This window comes from Anopheles maculipalpis, chromosome 2RL (assembly GCF_943734695.1).
Source record: "Anopheles maculipalpis chromosome 2RL, idAnoMacuDA_375_x, whole genome shotgun sequence".
Lineage (NCBI taxonomy): Eukaryota > Metazoa > Arthropoda > Insecta > Diptera > Culicidae > Anopheles > Anopheles maculipalpis.
This window is the reverse complement of record NC_064871.1, coordinates 23,153,406-23,171,440: the sequence shown is the minus strand read 5'-3', so window position 1 is coordinate 23,171,440 and position 18,035 is coordinate 23,153,406. Positions and strand designations below refer to the sequence as shown.

The 18,035-nt window shown below is 41.9% G+C and overlaps 1 protein-coding gene across 1 annotated transcript; it reads left to right on the top strand.

Moving 5' to 3' along the window:
* Positions 1-13,415: 13,415 nt before the first annotated feature.
* LOC126557628 (serine/threonine-protein phosphatase 2A 56 kDa regulatory subunit epsilon isoform) lies at positions 13,416-16,756 on the top strand. The gene is made up of 7 exons (XM_050213477.1): positions 13,416-13,593; positions 13,666-13,865; positions 13,937-14,131; positions 14,227-14,417; positions 15,120-15,453; positions 15,529-15,758; positions 16,334-16,756. Exons 1-7 carry the CDS (start codon positions 13,455-13,457, stop codon positions 16,701-16,703), a joined length of 1,659 nt encoding a protein of 552 aa, XP_050069434.1. The 5' UTR covers positions 13,416-13,454; the 3' UTR covers positions 16,704-16,756.
* Positions 16,757-18,035: the final 1,279 nt, after the last annotated feature.

Here is an 18,035-nt window from a genome sequence, read left to right as displayed (position 1 = left end):
ATTGCGTTGGGGGTTTGGTGAGTGGATGAGTGCCTTTCTCTTATTCGGCGGCGCTCAATTCGCTCCGCCATTTTGATTTTTATTTACATATTATTTTTTAGTGAAAAGTGTGTGACTGCTGGTGGTGGTGCTGCTGCTGGTAGTTTGGCACATTTTCGTGGTAAAGTACCGTCCCGTGTGTGTGATTTTCGATCAATATCGCAATACGAAGGATTGTTCCCTAAAACGTTCCAGGCGAAGGAAAAATGTGGTCATCATTGCTATTCCTACACACACCGCCGAGTCCGTGTTCTAGCAAAGGGGTGTGATGTTTCCCGTACAAGTGCGCCCGCGATAACTTCCTATCGACGAAGACGTTGGGCATTGTTGGTATTTGCAGGGTGGTGTTGGTATGTCGTAGGTGTGTAGAGTCACACATACGACACATGCACACACCATACCAGCCCAACCTGACGATCTGTGTGTGTCTGTGGCGTGTGTGTGCTCGTTTTGACTCGATAATAGGATTGCCGTTTTCTTGCTTGCTGAACAAAAACCGGTCGGCCTATGACAACTTCTCATGCCTGATGGTTGCTTCGATCTTTACTCGGTGCCTCAGTTTCGGGATTAGTTTCTGTTACTATTTACACACCATTCGATGATGGGGGAGTAGTGAAAACGCGTTGTACATCCAACAAACCAACCAACCAGCAATGAAGAGGAGTTTCCTTTCTAGAGAAGGCCGACATCCGAGGCCCCAACTGTGTGTGGTGTGTTTTGTTCTTCTTTTGCATTGCTATTTTTCTCTTGCAAGGTAAATGGCCAGCAGACACAGCGCCACTTCGTCGTTCGGGTGGTGTGTAGGTAGGAGTCGATTATGCAGATGGTGTAGTGGCAGTGCTGGGGTTGTACTTCAGTTATCACAGGCCTCTCACAGCACAACAAAACGACCCTTTTTTGCCCACTGTGTGTGCCCCAAGGGAAGAAGGTGTGTGTCGTCGTCGTCGTCGTATTCACGCCTAACAAGATTATCTGCAGTGGTGTGTAGTATGCAGAGTGTTGGTGGTTCAATTGGCGAGCATTTCATATCACACGACGGGGCCAAACTATAGAGCACAGTGTCTAGTGTGACTTGCGGGCTATGAGTAATGTGGTTACGTGCATTTCAAGGTGGCTGTGTACAGCAGTGGCAATATATTATCCGGTCAATTACTGAAAAGTGTAAAGAAAATAGTGACCGAATTTCTAAAAAAGGAATAAGTTTTTGAGTACACTTAGTAGTGCAGATGTGAAACTGTGTGAGCGTGTGTGTGTGTTTGTGAGCAATCGAGACGGGTTGTGTGCTACAACTGCTGCTACCACCCCCTCCCCTTACCACACTGTGTGTTCGGTCTCCATTTATACGCTTGACCGCTTCGCCCTAACGATTGCTTCTTGATACCGGACTTTTGTCACCCTTGCCTATAGAGAGTGCCCTTAAGAAAGGACGAGCAGGTCGGTACTACAAATATGTAAAAAAAAGTACTACTTGTATGAGGTTCTCCTCATGTATATAGTTGCGTTTGTTGGTCTGTTACCGATTCGCCAATTCATCATAGCAACCGTAATGAAGCAAATGTAAGCAATAAGTTAGGTTGATTTACGCAATTTTTGTAGTAGTTTTTTTTTTTTCAGAATAATTTACAGAAAATTGTAATTGCAAGTGTGTGTGTGTGTAGTTGGTAGTTTTTTTTTAATGGATACGGACGGTTTTACGGATTTATTTAAGCACAACTGTCAGTGAGAAGTGTGTTAGCTGTCAAATGTTTGTGTTATTTTTTTCTTTCCTTCTCACTAATACGCAAACGCAACACAGCCCACCTTTCATCATTCTTCACCACACACACACACACACTTATGCACACGCGTACGCATCAACGAATCAATAGAAGCACTCACACTGTCGTGAGTTCCACTTACTGTCAAGAGTACGTCAGATGAATAATACAGAACGGAGGTGAAATGAACTTCTTCTGCAACGGCGAAACAATATTCTTCATTTTTAACAATTTTCCTTGATAAATTAGTATCCAATTGTCTCAACATGATGGCTTTTGTCACAAGATTTGTGGAACATCCACACAAACTGTCCCGAAAACGGGTGCGTTCCAAGCAGGAATCGAACGGAATTGTTTCTCACACAGCTCTGTTCAAGGTCTCTTCCTACGCGAATAGGAAGTTCATTCGATTGACTTTGACAACAGAGTTGTAGGTTAGTAGTGTGTGGTTAAGGAAAATTTGGCTATTGCTTCCGCTTGTTGTGTGCAGTGCATTTCTACCTCTTCTCCGTCTGCTATTATGTTGGAAATTCTCTCATTAGTTATCTCGTTGTAGTTTCGTCTGTTTTTTTTTGTATCTTTTTTACAATACTTTTCAAATTTGTGCTGTTGTGCACACGTGTTACGTATGGGATACAATACTGAATATTATTTTGTTATGATGTTAATAAATGTAGTAATGCACATTTGATGATTCCATTGACCAACACAGTTCCCTTTTCTTGGTAAAAATTTAATTTACAAAGCCCCTCGATTTATGCAATTAAGTCTTTTTTTTTCGCTCTTAAAGTTATCATATTTTATTGTTCCATTATTGCTACACTGATTCACTGATAAAGTGTTGTTATCTGTGAAAAAAAGAAAACATTCTGCAGATCTGCATTACATAACTAACCACCCCAGCCAGTCAGCCAGTCAGTTCTTTTTAGAGCAGACGCTGCTCTATTCGCTAGAAGAATGAAAACGGTGTAACCACACACAAGCGCACAGCAGTACATTTGAGACATTCTTTTTTTGTCACCTCTTCTTACTCTGCCGTCTCAAAGATAGCGTCGTTGTGTTATATGCGTCCCCGTTGTCGTCTTGCAGTCACGGTGGTCGTCGCAGTCAGGTGTTGATTAGCGATCCACCAACATACAATGATGATGATGATGATGGTACGTACACTTACCTCACAGTATTGCAAGAGGTTTTTTTTTAATCATCACACCTTTTTGTCCACTCTTTACCCCACCCACCACCCGGTCGAGCATCATAGGCTTTCTGGTAGTGTCAAAAATTTAACTAGTCGTGATTGAAAAGATTAGATACGTTCGTAACCTATCGATGTCCGGCCTAATTCTGTGCGTCACTTTCGTTTTGTCATTTAGAGGACGAAGAAACGGGTAGAGCGCTATAAATGGGACAGATTGATCCAGTTTTTTAATGTTGTGTTAAGTGGCATTGGTCGGTAGTGGCATTGGTCTTGGACATCCTGAGAACAGACGATCCAGGTACGGGTGTGAAACGAAGTCGAGAAAGCTTGAGTAATAATAGGGGAAAACCCTTTTAAATAGTGCCAAAGAAGAAGTAGAAGGAGAAACTTAGATATTAGTAATTTAGGTCAGTAATGTAAATAGCACTACTGGCTCACTTGCCTTGCATCTTGCCATCTGTAACAGAAGAACGATTGCACAAAATTATCTTCTAATAAATTGCGGTCTGCGTTGTTCACAACTGCTCTTACATTGTCGCGTAAGAGCAGTTTGTATCCGGGGAAGATCGACGAAGAATCGTGAATGTAGTAAAAATAATATCACACAGAAGTGTAATCTGTGCGAAAAACTAAATCCCAAAAGCAGAAGAGAACTGGTAGATTGTAGGGTTTTCAGTAGGCGCTATCAATATACAAGTGGTTTGTGGTGTTGATTGCACCTTCTCGACCACACGTAACAATCGAAGAAGAGTATTCTCAGAATAAATGTCCAGTCCAGAAATGCCTCAAATATTCTAAATTGAAGGACAATAGATTAGAAGAGCCCTTAGGTATTAAATGTTCAAACAACTACTTTTGATACTCCTATTAGGGTGTAACTTTGCCAAAAATTAGTAGAATGGTCATCAGCAGCAGAGCTATCTAACAATTTTTTTTGTCCATAAGTTCATAAACGATTGCGTTAAACCTGAGACGATGCGATTGCTTTTTTTTCTACCAAAATGCTGTGGATTTTTTTTACACAGTTTTTTTTTCGCAAAATTAGAATTAAAATCCTGAAAAAGCTTAAAAATTTTGTGACCCAAAAAGTCTGTTTTAATTATCATAGCTAACCAATGCAAGCGTTGATAGAAGTGGAAATTAGGTTCCCTAAACTAAAACGCACTTTTTGTTTGAATTTTAAGATTGATAAAAGGTCTAATTTTATGGTCAAAAAAATGAGACAAATATTAAATTCAATGATTTTTTATCCCCCAATAGGAATGCGTTTTCAAAATGTTCATTTTATTTTTACAAATAAAACTAGGTCGATTCGTTGAAAATTGGCTTCTCAATCTCATATTTACTTTATGTACAATAGCATGAATTCTTGCTCTATTCGCCCGTCATTGTAGCATGTTAATCTCGAAAACCCTGTACCATTACAACTGCTCTATGCCAACAACTGAGCGGGGGGAGTGTATTGCGCTATACCTTAGCTATTGCACCCTTATACCACACTGTAAAAATGTGCCTTTTTTGCAATTAAACAATGCTCAAGTTGCTCGGTAAGCTCGACATGCATGCGCATCCTAGAGGGACTGTTGAATGTGGTGCAAAAGCGAACAAAACTCGTAACAAAATGCACGTGTGGATGCAAATTAATTATTTACCAGTACTTCTTTGTCATACCGCAGTCAAGTCAGTCACTGGTTTACCTCATCACTCGCGGATATTCCGCTGTTTAGCATTGTTGCAAATGGCTAGAACATGGCAACGGAGATGTACACAAACGAGTTCATCTCACAGATCAGAAAGGGTGGTAGTAAGGGGCACATCCTTGGCCTTGGATTTAATTACCACGCGTCTGAATGTACCTGCAGGATTCTCTAGAAAAACATTTTTTTGTGAAAAAGCGGTTCGTTGTAACGTTATTTGTATGATTGCTGCTTATCACCATATAACATCAGAATTGTTAGCTATTCTTGCTATGTTTTAGCATCCATTGCTAAAATGCTAAATGACGCTAAACTATTGTACGCTCTGTGTAGGTGAAGTGCAACAGTGTTTCCCGTGTTTCCCCTTACACATCGGCCGAGGTTAAGCTTGCCCACCCAGCGTCATTTGGGAGGTGTCGTTTAGTAAGTGGTACATCGTCCATATATCCCACGACTGATATATGTTGCTGTTGGAGAAGAGCAAAGGTACGAGGAAACATATTCCAGCCACAACACGCCTACGGGGGACACTTACATGCTCATATGGCACTGTCACGGAAGTAAAAAGTAACGGCAGATGCTAATAAAAGCTCTCTGCGTCCTTGCTTCTTGCTACTAGCCACTGGTTAGAAGGTTAACAATTTGTTTTTAAATAGATTTACAACAAACAAATTACAATTTTTTTTTTCAAAAACTTAAATGACTTGATTCAATAACAGTTCAATTAGTCTCGTTCATCTGCCCTTTTGAAGTGTTTAAAAAAACACCAGACAAAAACAAAGAACTGCGAAACAAATAAATTTTCCGACCAGCTAACAGCAGCAGTAAACGACCATTTTGTACACATCCTTCTTTTCTCCAGGAAAGAACTGTACCGACCGACAGGAAAGCATTATAAAATGCACAAGAAGCAGGTCGAACCCGGCGGACCCTGGGACTAAGGAAAGTTTCTCGAACGACGGTGAGGAGGCGGTTGGTTATCGTGTGCAATTGACTTTACCCGCTTTTTTTTTGTCCTGGTGCACGACGAAAATAAGTCAACACTTGAACTTTGTCTGGATATATTGTTCCTTGTGAAAGATGGATGGCAATGGTAGGCGGGAGAGAGTTTATCCCAGGTTGTTTTAAGAGTTTGCGTTTAATAGCAATCGAAGCTGCCACTCTCCTTGTTTTTTGTACTATAAATTAGAAATGACCTTATTTAGTCGCTCCTTGGTATTTGCGATCGTAGTAATGAAGGAGACAGCATAAATCGAAGCACATTCGATCGACTTAATTTGTTTGTTTTGTGTGATTGTTGAACGGCTACGGTACATCGAATAATGAAATAAAAGTGCAATTTCATCATCGAATGGCTTGTGGGAAATCGCGGGATGCGCTGGGAAGCTAAGATAAGAAGACGGCAATGGTTTGGGGAATGCAGTTGCGTTTTCTCATTCAACAATCATCTACACAGTTTAATTGTATGTTATTGCCTCCCGATTTGTATCGAACTTCTGGACACACTGGTCTAAGAATCCGGTTACTATGTAAGGCAAGCTCTAGTTGTTATACAGTCCAAGATTTGATCATGCTTGCTCTCAATGTTCTACTGGAATCACCAGATGTTGTTTGAAGACTAAGGGTATTAAAAATAATAAATGCAATGTTAGTCTGAGTCTTCCTCAATTAACTGTCTTTGCTCGGTCCTCAAAATTTACACAAGCATGAAAAAATGAATTGAAGAATTCTAATAAATCCGACTTTTGTCCGTGACTTATAATCAAAAGAATATATCAATAAACAAACCACAAAAAAAAATGCTTTAATTTTTTGCAGTTAGCAAAATATTTGTAGCATATGTTTTTGCTTTTGTTCCACTGTGGCTTTAACAAAAACTCTATTCGCTTCAATCATCGCATCGTGCAATATTCTTCATCTCAAACCTTGATCACACACTGAAATGGTTACACAAGGAGTATACAATCAGTAACGGTTGGTTTGTGTTCGAAACTCTCGACGGAATTGTGCCTCCGATACGGAGTGCAATAGCGAAACAGATTAATTATGGATGGTAACGAAAAATACACTTTTACAGATAACTGACTCAATTTTCGCTCCTAAAGTCCTAAAGAATCCACCTTCGACTGACGCTCAGAATAGTTAGAAACGGTTCTTTTCGATAGGGTGGCCTGGTGGCCAACGAAAAAAAATGCCATTTTGAAATGAAAATGCTTTACGAGATTCACGAGTTAGCTGCTAATTTTGGACCATTGGCTGCTGCTAAGACATGGAAGGATTCGATTCAAGAGCTACTGTACTTTGGAGTCGTACACGGTTTTTGGGAGGCTGAATCCCGGTCCCTAATGATATACTTGTCTTTGCGTCGGTAGTGAGAAAATATTTAAAAATCCTCGATTACTATATCTGGTGGTCAGAAAGAGTAAGAAACGGGGTTCAAATCCCATCCGGACCGTTCCGGAGTACGCGTCTTCTTCTTCTTCTTCTTGACTTAACAACCTTCTAAGGTCACGCCTGCCATCGAAATGGTTTATACTAGACTTGCCGATACTGCGTAGTTAAATAGTCGGTCATCAATTCTGGGGGACGGTTCGGATGGGATTTGAACCCCGATCCTACCGTTTGAAGACCGGTGCCGCTGTCTCCTATACCGCTGGGACGCCGTAGTGAGGGCTTGACTAACTAAATATTTGGTTATCATCAAATCCAGTTAGCATTCGATGGTCGGCCGGATGACCTGGAAGATGCTAATTCCAAGAAGAAAAGTATAAGAAGTCCCTCGGCCATTCTTTTCAAAGCTGCTCTAAATATTCCACCATTCATCTACATCCCTAATCCCAAAAAAAAATTCCCCGAAATTCCTAGAATACCAAAAGTGTTCTCATTTAAAAAAAAGTTAAATCTTTTCATTTTATCCTTTACTTTCTTGTATTCCGTACTAGATGTTTTAGAAGTCTTTCCTCTACTTTGAAATATTATTACAAAGTGTAATTGTGTTGTCCTTTATCCATTCCGATTGGCTTTTATCATCACATTTCTTATTACTTAATGGTCGTTTTGTGGTTTCCCCTCTTCGGTACCCTCATGTCTTTCACCCTCCGATTTCTTCAATTCAAGCGTCTTTCATGATATTTTTGTAACCTGCATGTTAATTTATATTTAGAAGCATATCTACGCTAGTGTTCGTGCACTCGCGGGTGTCTTCCCCGTACGCGGTTTTGCTTGCTCGAGAAAAGCGCCACTCGTCTCTCTTTCTACGACAAGCCAGTTGTTTCTGTGTACGCGTGCCTGTACTATGTTATAAAAAAACATATTGCTATTTAAATTTGTTGTGTAGTTTGCTTCTACAATCGATCTTCACTAATACCGGGTTGAAATAGATGATGGTGCTTGCTAATGATTTAAGGGGACGATTCTTGCTCGATCGGCTTGCGTCGTGTTTGTGTGTTTGTGGATGAGTAGTAGGCCAGGGTCATTTATCGTATCGTCGAAGATCGCGATCCTCTACTGCTGCATTTAGGATTGTTGAGCTTGGTTGTCAATTTGCTGCCTCCATAGGCCTAGGTCACATGCATAATGTTGGTAGGTGGTACCATCGCCCTAGTAGGGCTTGTGCTGTTCAATGCAACCGTGTGTGTAAGTTCACGGTCGGTCGTACGGGGGCGATCGTCAACGGACACACACACGCACACACACACACACAACACACACAAACACACATTCGGCCACACGCAAAATAATAAGCTCTAGCAGCTTTGGGGCACGCGTAAATTAATTATCGATTTTCTTAGTCCAACACAATTTCTCTCACCGCATTCAAAACCGGCGGGGAGCACTTAGGGCGACGTGTGAGAACTCGAAGCAAAAAAAAGTAGCTACCTCTTCGTATCAAATCACGAGATAATTATGGTGTGGAAAGAACAATGAATCTCTAATTTGGAAATAGTTTTGTGTGCGCGCGTGAACCTGTAGAAAACACTACATGGCGCGGGGGCAAATAGTTTTTTTTTCTTCCCTCATGCACCCCATTGCAGCGGCACTGCACTGTGAATCACGTTGTTTGCCTGTCGATGATGATGATGGTGATGGTGGGTGGTGGTGGTGACTGCCGTTGATTATTTGACAGCAGCACGTTGATTGATGTAAATGCAAATTTAGTATACTATTCTCCATTTTGCAGCTCTGACCCCGCCACTCAACTAACGCACTTCCAATAATCGATCCGAGGATTGAGGGATCACCCTTCAGCCGGTTTGCGGAAGAGCTTCGGACGCGCCGGAGCAGAGATTGTTTCCCGTAACGGGCAAATTCCAATGCTATAGAAAACTACCCGTGGATAACAACGAGAAACACGTGGGGAAAGATAGAGAGAGAGGGAGAGAAATCAAGCTTCGAACAAACGCGTGTGTTATTTTGTGTTTGGGATTTATTTTTAGCTCGTACAATTGGTTGTGTTTTGTCAATAGTTTAGCTGTAGTGTGTTCGTTCCATAGAATATAGGGATTAGGAACTCGAAATATACTTCTTGTTGCTTTGTAGTAGGCATGAAAAGTATTAAATGGAGTATCGATTGAAAAGGTAACATATCGATTGAATTATCACAACCATAATTAGTTTCGATAAGGCGTGGACCAGTGACGGATAAGGTGGACTGGCGATCAGTGAGGACTGACTGTTCAGCTACGTGGTATCAGTAAGCCTAGTAATCCATTAGATAGTCGGCATGACATAGCGCTTTTTTTTAAACCTTGAAGAAGAAATTTAGATTCAATCTTAAGCGCGAAAGTTTGTGGCAGAATCTTATAAATCTTAAGAATCTTGATATGAAATAATTAAACGCACTCACAAGGGAATATAGGAGAGTTTGGATCGCGATCGTTAGGTCAGGCGTGCAATTGCAATTGTGATACGTTGATTATTCTGCATTTCTTCTTCTTATCCTTGACTGAACAGATTTCTAATGTCACGGTCGGTCATCTAAATGGCTTACTAGACTTGCCGATACCACGTAGTGGGATAGTCACAGATGCCACAGGGGTAAACGGTCCTGATGGAACTCAAACTCCGTTCCTACTGTGTGTAGACCGGCGCAATTGTTGCTTCATTACCGGGCCGCCCTGAGTCTCCGCATTTATTTTCCTTATACAATCTTTAATTTCTATACTGACTTTAAATCATACCATTTGGGCAACGAAATTAAGTTAAAAAGCAGTCAAACAGGATTTTTCAATAATTTCAAATATCGATTACATCTGTGGATTTTTAGCTCCAAGTTATTCCTGTTATATTGAGTAATATAAGCAAAATGTGGCAAAATTACTGACCTCGAGAGAAATTAGACAACGATTATTATGCTCTCTGCTACGTCACTGGCATCCAAGATCGCTTGATTGTAAATGCAACGTAAAATACGATTTTGTGGTCATTGAATGATGCGATGTGCAAACGTAAAATCAGCTGGTTTCGCAAAATATGTCCGATGGTTATGTGTAGGCAGGGTAGAGTACTCTCGCTTTCCCCGCGTTCCTTTGTATCTCCAGCAGTGAAGGCGAAAAGAGCAAAAAGAAAAAAGGAAAACAAAAATGTGTATACGCATGCCACAAGAACATTGGTGAAGCAACAGGGAAGCACAGCAGCCGAGAGAAGCACCGGGCACTGTAATCGTATCAAAGCAAGAGAAATGAAACGAGAAAGATACATCTCGGAAGAGGAAAATATGCTGCTGCTGCTGCTACAGACCCTGGTGTGTTGGTGCCATTTTCCGACAGCAAAGATTTCTGCCACTGCCCGCCCTGCCTCGGTTGTTTCGATCGGTGTATGCTCTTCCTTTCTGCTTGCATTAGCGTCCCGATGACATTTTACGCTGGGGAGCAAACTTCTTCAGTCCGTGTTTTTGTTCTGCAGGGATGATCCCCACCCCCCCACATGGTGTGTGGGGTTGCACTTGCGCAGATATTCCAGATATTCCTTCACCAGCGCCCAATAATCGGCTACCCTCAAAGAGACGCGCTGCATTTCTCACGGAAGCATCCGGATGACACAGAATTGCACCTGTGCCCGATCTCTTGGTCCTGTGGAGATATGGGTGCATCAAATCTCCTTATGTAAGGCAATTCTTGTTGAGCACCCGACAAGTTGCGATATGACAACAATATGCACAATATGTGTGTTCCACTCGTGCTGTCATTATGTTGCCGGTGCAGCTATTTGTGAACCAATTATAACAGGGAAAACTTTGTTCAAGGGCCGCCCGCCTGTGCTCTACTGCGCCCTATTGACACCTACTGCAATTGTGACACACTGCTTCGCCTATCTTGACAGCATTTCCCCAGCCGCTTCTTCCTCTTGTCCCAGACTCATCATGATTTGGAGCCATAGTTTTACGCGCCCTCTCTCTCTCTCTCCATTCTTCCTCACCCGTGTGGGGTTTAACGTATGGTGGTGCCTCCTCACTATAAAAAGTGTCTAGTCTCTGGTGTGTGGATCGGTAGCAACAGAAGAGAGAGCATTTGCAACACTGATAAGGCTGCAAAAAATCAATAACAAACAAATAGACGAATATAAAGTCGACCCTCTCGCGTCGATTGTGTGTGTGTGTATGCTTTTGTATGTTACCCTTCAAATACGTTAGCACCCACCGCCCATCATCACACGTCATCCGATAAGGGATGGCCTCGCTAGTGATGGAACTTCGCCTCTCCCTTATCATATTCTCCTGTGAGGCCGGCTGTGAAATGACCCAGGGACGGGGCATTGTAGACACCTAAATCATAGGTGTGCTATACGTATATGTATATCTGTTATATTGTATGTTTATCAGCACCCGACGTGCGAGACACTTATCATACGCGAACGGGGTAAATAGCTGTGGTTTACTGAAAAATTATTTCAAGTGGCGCTATATTTCTCCTCCCTGGTACGCTTACAACTAACGAGCAGTACAAATACGGCAAGGAATACCAATTTTTTATAGCCCCATAGAAAGAAAAAGGTCAATGAATTGCAAAAGTAGGGTAATATCGTATTTTTTTTATCATTGGCAAATATTATGTGAAAGCAAACTATTCTAATGCAATAATGAGATGGAATGATTTAATTGAATATTAACTTCCCATTTATTGTCTTCTCGTTTTAGATTTTCTTCGGCGCGATGCTTCGTCTACCACTGATTCACGGACGAACGATCGTCTGAATACTATTTCTGCAATTAAGGACCTGATTGGTCTACTCCGGCAAAGTCTTGTGTGCATACTCGTGGTAACCCCGATAGTCTTGCCACGAGTGACCGGTTCGATCGAAATGGATTCGATATTCGATTCTTCTGTCATGTGAAAACACGGCGCAGCTAACATGTTGGCCACCAAACCGCCCCCTTGTATAGAGGTTAATAGACATTAATAGACAGGTTAATAGAAAATACAAAATGCTAAAACGATTAACACCAAACAGACAATGTAGAGGAATGTAAGACTAAAGCAGAAAATCGTTTACATTCGTTTACATTACAGAAAATCGTTTACAGTGATACAAATTGATTCAGTTTATATTAATGTGTAGTATTAACGGGAACTCCCTATACACCACATGTGCATCCATTTTTATGCCGTGTCCCTCCCACATGCAGCTTTATAAATCTTTTCTTTTCCACAGTGATGTGTGCAGCCTAGCGGATAAATACAGAAAATGAATAAGACACAACCGTCGGAGGTTTAAAGTATAAAGCTAAACAAAGTAAGAAATAACACAAGTGTGTCCACCATCACCGCGTGAGTGTGTGCGAGTTTGGTGAAGCGCTGCAGTACCCATGGTAGTAGATGCAATAAGAGTAAAGTAAAAGCATCGGCTTTGTTGCTTAATATAAGTGGTGAAAGAGAGTGTACAACAGCGCGCAAAAGTCAAACGCGCCAAGAAGAAAGTGTTGCATCTTTTCAAAACGAGAAATAAAAAAAACAAGAGTATGAAAAAGCATGATGATGCTTTAATCTCGTGTGTGTTATCGTGTCGCTAGGCTTTGGGTGGTTGATCGGCTATTACTATTTTAAGCATGCTAGTTTAAGAAGGTTTTTTTTTGTTGTTGAAAAGATAGAGATACTCCGATAAGAGACAAGTGAAGCGGAAGTGAAATTCGTACGGCAAAACAGTGTGTGAAGCTCCCTGTAAAGATAAATAATTCGCCAACTAGATCCAATATATCTGTGTGTGGTGCGTGAAGGAAGCGAAGCGACGTCTTGGCAGTGTAATCGTAGTCACTCATATGACGTATAACACCGTAACCAAAAACGAAGAAGCATACTGTAATCGATAAGAGAGAGAGAGAGAGTGAGAGAGAGAGAGCTGTGTATTTGTGTGTGTTGTACTACGATTCTATGCTTCCTTTCCAGTAGTAAGGAGCAGAGTATGTGAGTGTACAGTATCGATTCTCCAAAGACCCGTATCCTTTATCCTGTTAGTGTTGGTGGCGTAACGATCTTTCACGCTTAGTGTCAAAACAGGGAATTTATTCGATCAAGCCTTAATCGGCGCAATATAACTCCCTCCAGAAACCGATCGCACGCCGCGTTACTAAAAGCTACTGGTGTGTTTGTGTGTGTGTGTGGGGGGGTGTGTGTGCGCGCAACAAAGAAAATTGATCGTTGAAGCTGCAATTGCAGTTGCGAATCCCAGAAATCGGAAATAAGCCCGTAAAACAACAGTGTATTCTTACCGTTACTGCTGCTGCATCGGTTTAAAAACAAGGGCACAAAACTGCAACCTGCCGACCAAACCATGTCGTCCGGAACGTTCGTAGATCGAATCGATCCGTTCGCCAAACGTTCGCTCAAGAAGAAAAGCAAAAAATCTCAGGGCTCATCACGGTACAGGAATTCACAAGACGTCGAGCTGCAACAGTTACCCCCACTCAAAGGTATGGATGCACTAAGAAGGCTGTTCTTCATGGGATGATCACACGCATAACTATTCCAATGTTTCGTTTTAGTTGACTGTTCCAGCTTAGAGCAGGAGGAGCTGTTCATACGCAAGCTGCGACAATGTTGCGTTTCGTTCGATTTTATGGATCCACTGTCGGATCTGAAGGGAAAGGAGATAAAGCGGGCAGCCCTAAACGATCTTTCAGCCTACATCACACACGGCCGTGGCGTGTTGACGGAAAATGTCTATCCGGAGATTATCAAAATGGTAAGCGGAGAAAAACAAATGCAGATTCCTTTTGTCCCTTTCTAATCTCACGCGTTTTGGGTCTTTCGTAGATATCGGTAAACTTGTTTCGAACCCTGCCGCCCAGCGAAAATCCCGACTTCGATCCGGAAGAGGACGATCCTACCTTAGAAGCTTCCTGGCCCCATCTACAGCTGGTGTATGAAGTGTTTCTTCGGTTTCTCGAATCAGCCGACTTCCAAGCGACGTTCGGAAAGAAAGTAATCGATCAGAAATTTGTACTGCAGGTTAGTAGGTGGTGTCCTTCGGTGGAGTAGAAAAGCGAGAACACACAGAAGAGAAGCAGCATCTAACTATCCCGTAACGTTCACTTTTTTTGTAGCTGCTGGAGCTGTTCGATTCCGAAGATCCGAGAGAGCGTGATTTTCTAAAGACCGTGCTGCATCGCATCTATGGCAAATTTCTAGGATTACGTGCGTTTATTCGTAAGCAAATTAATAATATATTCCTACGTTTTATATATGAAACGGAACATTTCAATGGCGTCGGCGAGCTGCTGGAAATTTTGGGAAGGTAAGCATCAAACAGAGTGTATGTGTGTTGTGCGACGACGACCTCTTGCAGATTGGTACGACGACAACTCTTGCGTGCTCTGGTGGTCCATCTGACAACAATTTGCCACACAAACACGAACAGATGAGCGATGAATGTCTGCAGACAGGGGCCCTTTAGAGCTGAGAGTAATAGGCAGGTTCATCGTATGAAGTAACGAGAATGTTCATTTTACACACATACACACATGTATAACGCTTACTCCCCGTGCACTCATCAGAGGTTCATTCATTGTATAAGGGAGATAGTCGCGCACAACCAGCACTGCTCTGCACTCGTTTCTATGCGCATGTGTAGAGATGAAGGAAAAATTGATTCATAAAATAAATACATGCGAAGCGTGTACGCGCGTCAGTGTTTGATAGAAAAGAACTATAGGAGAGAACAGAAAGGATAAAAAGCGGGCAACGATGGAACCATCACTCATATGTTGTCACACAGTTTGTTTCTAGCATCATTTGTATAAATTTGCAATTAATTTTGGTGTGATGCTTGTATTCGAAAATGTATATTGTAGGAAGCTTGGTACTTAACAAACAAATTTCGTTAATAATTTTTTTGCACATCTGCCTGCAAAGAGTCGTCTGTACCACACAAACCCCATAAGTAAAATATGTACAAAATGTATTAAATTAATCTTTTCTCAAAATTTCTTCCCTAAAGCATAATCAATGGGTTCGCTCTACCGTTGAAGGCGGAACACAAACAGTTTTTGGTGAAGGTTCTGTTGCCATTACACAAGGTGAAAGTGCTGTCCCTCTACCATGCCCAGCTCGCTTACTGCGTGGTGCAGTTCCTCGAGAAGGATGCCTCGTTAACTGAACCGGTCGTGCGGGGTTTACTAAAGTTCTGGCCAAAGACGTGCTCGCAGAAGGAGGTGATGTTTCTTGGCGAGATCGAAGAAATACTGGACGTGATTGAGCCGCCGCAGTTCGTTAAAATACAGGAACCGCTTTTTCGACAGATCGCCAAATGCGTGTCCAGTCCACATTTTCAGGTACACAGGACGCGGGGCGTGTGGTTTTCGGATCTATGTTAGCTAATAATTTGTTCCTTGTTATTGCATTGCTAGGTCGCGGAACGAGCGCTTTACTTCTGGAACAATGAGTACGCAATGTCATTGATTGAGGACAACAATGCCGTTATAATGCCAATTATGTTCCCGGCGCTCTACCGGATCAGCAAAGAACACTGGAATCAAACGATTGTGGCCCTGGTGTACAATGTGCTGAAAACATTCATGGAGATGAACTCGAAGCTGTTTGATGAGCTAACAGCAAGCTACAAAGCCGAGAGGCAGAAGTAAGTGCTGTTCTGATTCTTTTCCTTGACTTTCAGAGCTTCGTGGAGCTGTATGCACGGTGTTTTACTATGGATCATTTGTGAAAGTCTTCAGACATTCAGACGTCATTCAGACGGAACTTTAGTGATGAATATTAACTGCAAAATTTTCTCCTTGGTTCTACAATTTCGAATTCGTAGAGGAGATGATCGGAAATTACTAAAGAGTGGATTCCGAAACGGAAAATTCACTACTGTTCAGATATTTGCGTAAAAAGCACTTATCGATCTTCGGCAAAGCTTACCATGCTTGTTGAAACGAATGTTTTGATGGTTAATTAGAAGGTTGTTTTTGTATTACGTAAAGGACAAAAAATGTTCGGTTAATTTGTGCTCATAGCACTTTGAGTTATTTTACAGATGTTCGTTGACAGACGTTTCTTCATCGCAGAATCATTGGATTATTCCATCGACATTATCCATGTTTTTATTTAAGAGTGAACCCTTATCCGCTGTACAATTCAGCCCGTCAAAGCGTATACGCATATCTAAAACATTCCAATTCTTTATTTTTTTTTTAATCAAACCAAAAACAGAGAAAAGCGACGAGAGCGAGAACGGGAAGAGCTGTGGAAGCGACTGAACGAGCTGGAAATATCGTCCCGTGCGCCAAACAAGGAACAAAATCTGCTCACCAATCAATCGGCCGGAGGACTAATACAGGACGCATCAGCCGGTGCGCAGCTAAATCCCAAGCAAATTTCATCGCCCACCGTTACATCCACATCATCCTCGTGGCCCTCGCCGGCAAACTCGACTGGCAATAACAACAATAATAGTACCGCCGGTGCGGGAGCCGCCGCCGCCCAGCCGCCGGGATCGTCCGGTGCCGGGTCCGCGCTTGCCGCCGCCACTTCCCAGCAGAATGCTTCGGCGGTCGATTCGGCTGCCGCGTTAAGCAAGTGATGTAATAAATAATATTTTTTCTAAACCCGCTTTCCTCTCAGAGAAGCGACCATGCATAATAATAATATATGCTGCATAATACACCTACAGAGAGAATAACACTGCGCAGATCACACAACTTACACACCACGCCACGCGACCCCATCCATCCATACACACACAAATACATACAACATAGATATGCATTATATTCACGGGATCACTCGTATTGTAATAACATTCTTTTTTTTTTCTTCTTTCTTTACAAGAGCACCATTATTTAGAGGGATTTGCGAGTAGCGCAATCTATTGCTGTCCTATTGGCATCATCTATGCCTGACAAAGAGTTATTGACTGTAGAGAACAAGGGGAGTGAAAAGTATCGTCGTCAGACTTTACGCCCTTAAGAACTTAACATTGAACGTGGTTCGTGAACGTGGTGAAGGTCGTGGTTTTATGTGTGGTGGATTCCGTTTTCCCACACCTTTAATTCCTCCGTAGAATCTACTTATTCTTGTTGCTGAAGTAAGGAATTTAAGCTCATAAAAACTTCCATTGAAGGTCGCTTACATGTTTAATGTTAAAATGTTGAGTAAAAGCCAGTCGAAAAAGAGTTCAATAATGCAGTGCAGCACACATTGCATTCTTAAATGCTTATTCATATAATGATATAAGTGTGTGTGTGTGTGTATATCAGCAGCATCAGTTTCTCTATTGTTTGGAGGCTGTGTGAAAGATAACAAACCTGGCTTATTTTGTGTGTGCGCTGCAAAACAGGATCACATATAACGCATATATGTTACCATTTATTTTTTTGTTAGAGGACATGAGGAACCACGTGGTGACGTTCTCTGCAGGCTCTGATGAATGGAAATTTCGATACAAAAAAAGTGGCAAGAAACACGGGCCGTGGACGAATTTAAGGACGTTATTTTGAATGGAGTAAATCGTAGAAATATAATGCATTCACCACCACCACTACATTTATATACACACACACTATTACTACCACCACCATCAGCTCACATTGTGGCACTTAAAGGAAGAGAGAAAAACAATAGCATTACACAATATATCATCTCTAATTGCGGTAAAGAATCAGCTTTTGGCAGCAGCAATCGGAGCAATTAGCATTAGGAAACACACCCCCGATGTGTTGTAGGCGCGCGGATTAACGCGCAGAATTAACACGATACAAAAGAATAATATAACAACAAAAATCTAATACTTCTGGACATTGTGGACCGACAACCATACCGCGGTGTGCTGTGGTTCCTTCAGTGTGTGAAGAAAAGCGAGAAAACATAAAGTTAGGATAAAAAAAACGGAACCTAACTTCACAAACACACACAT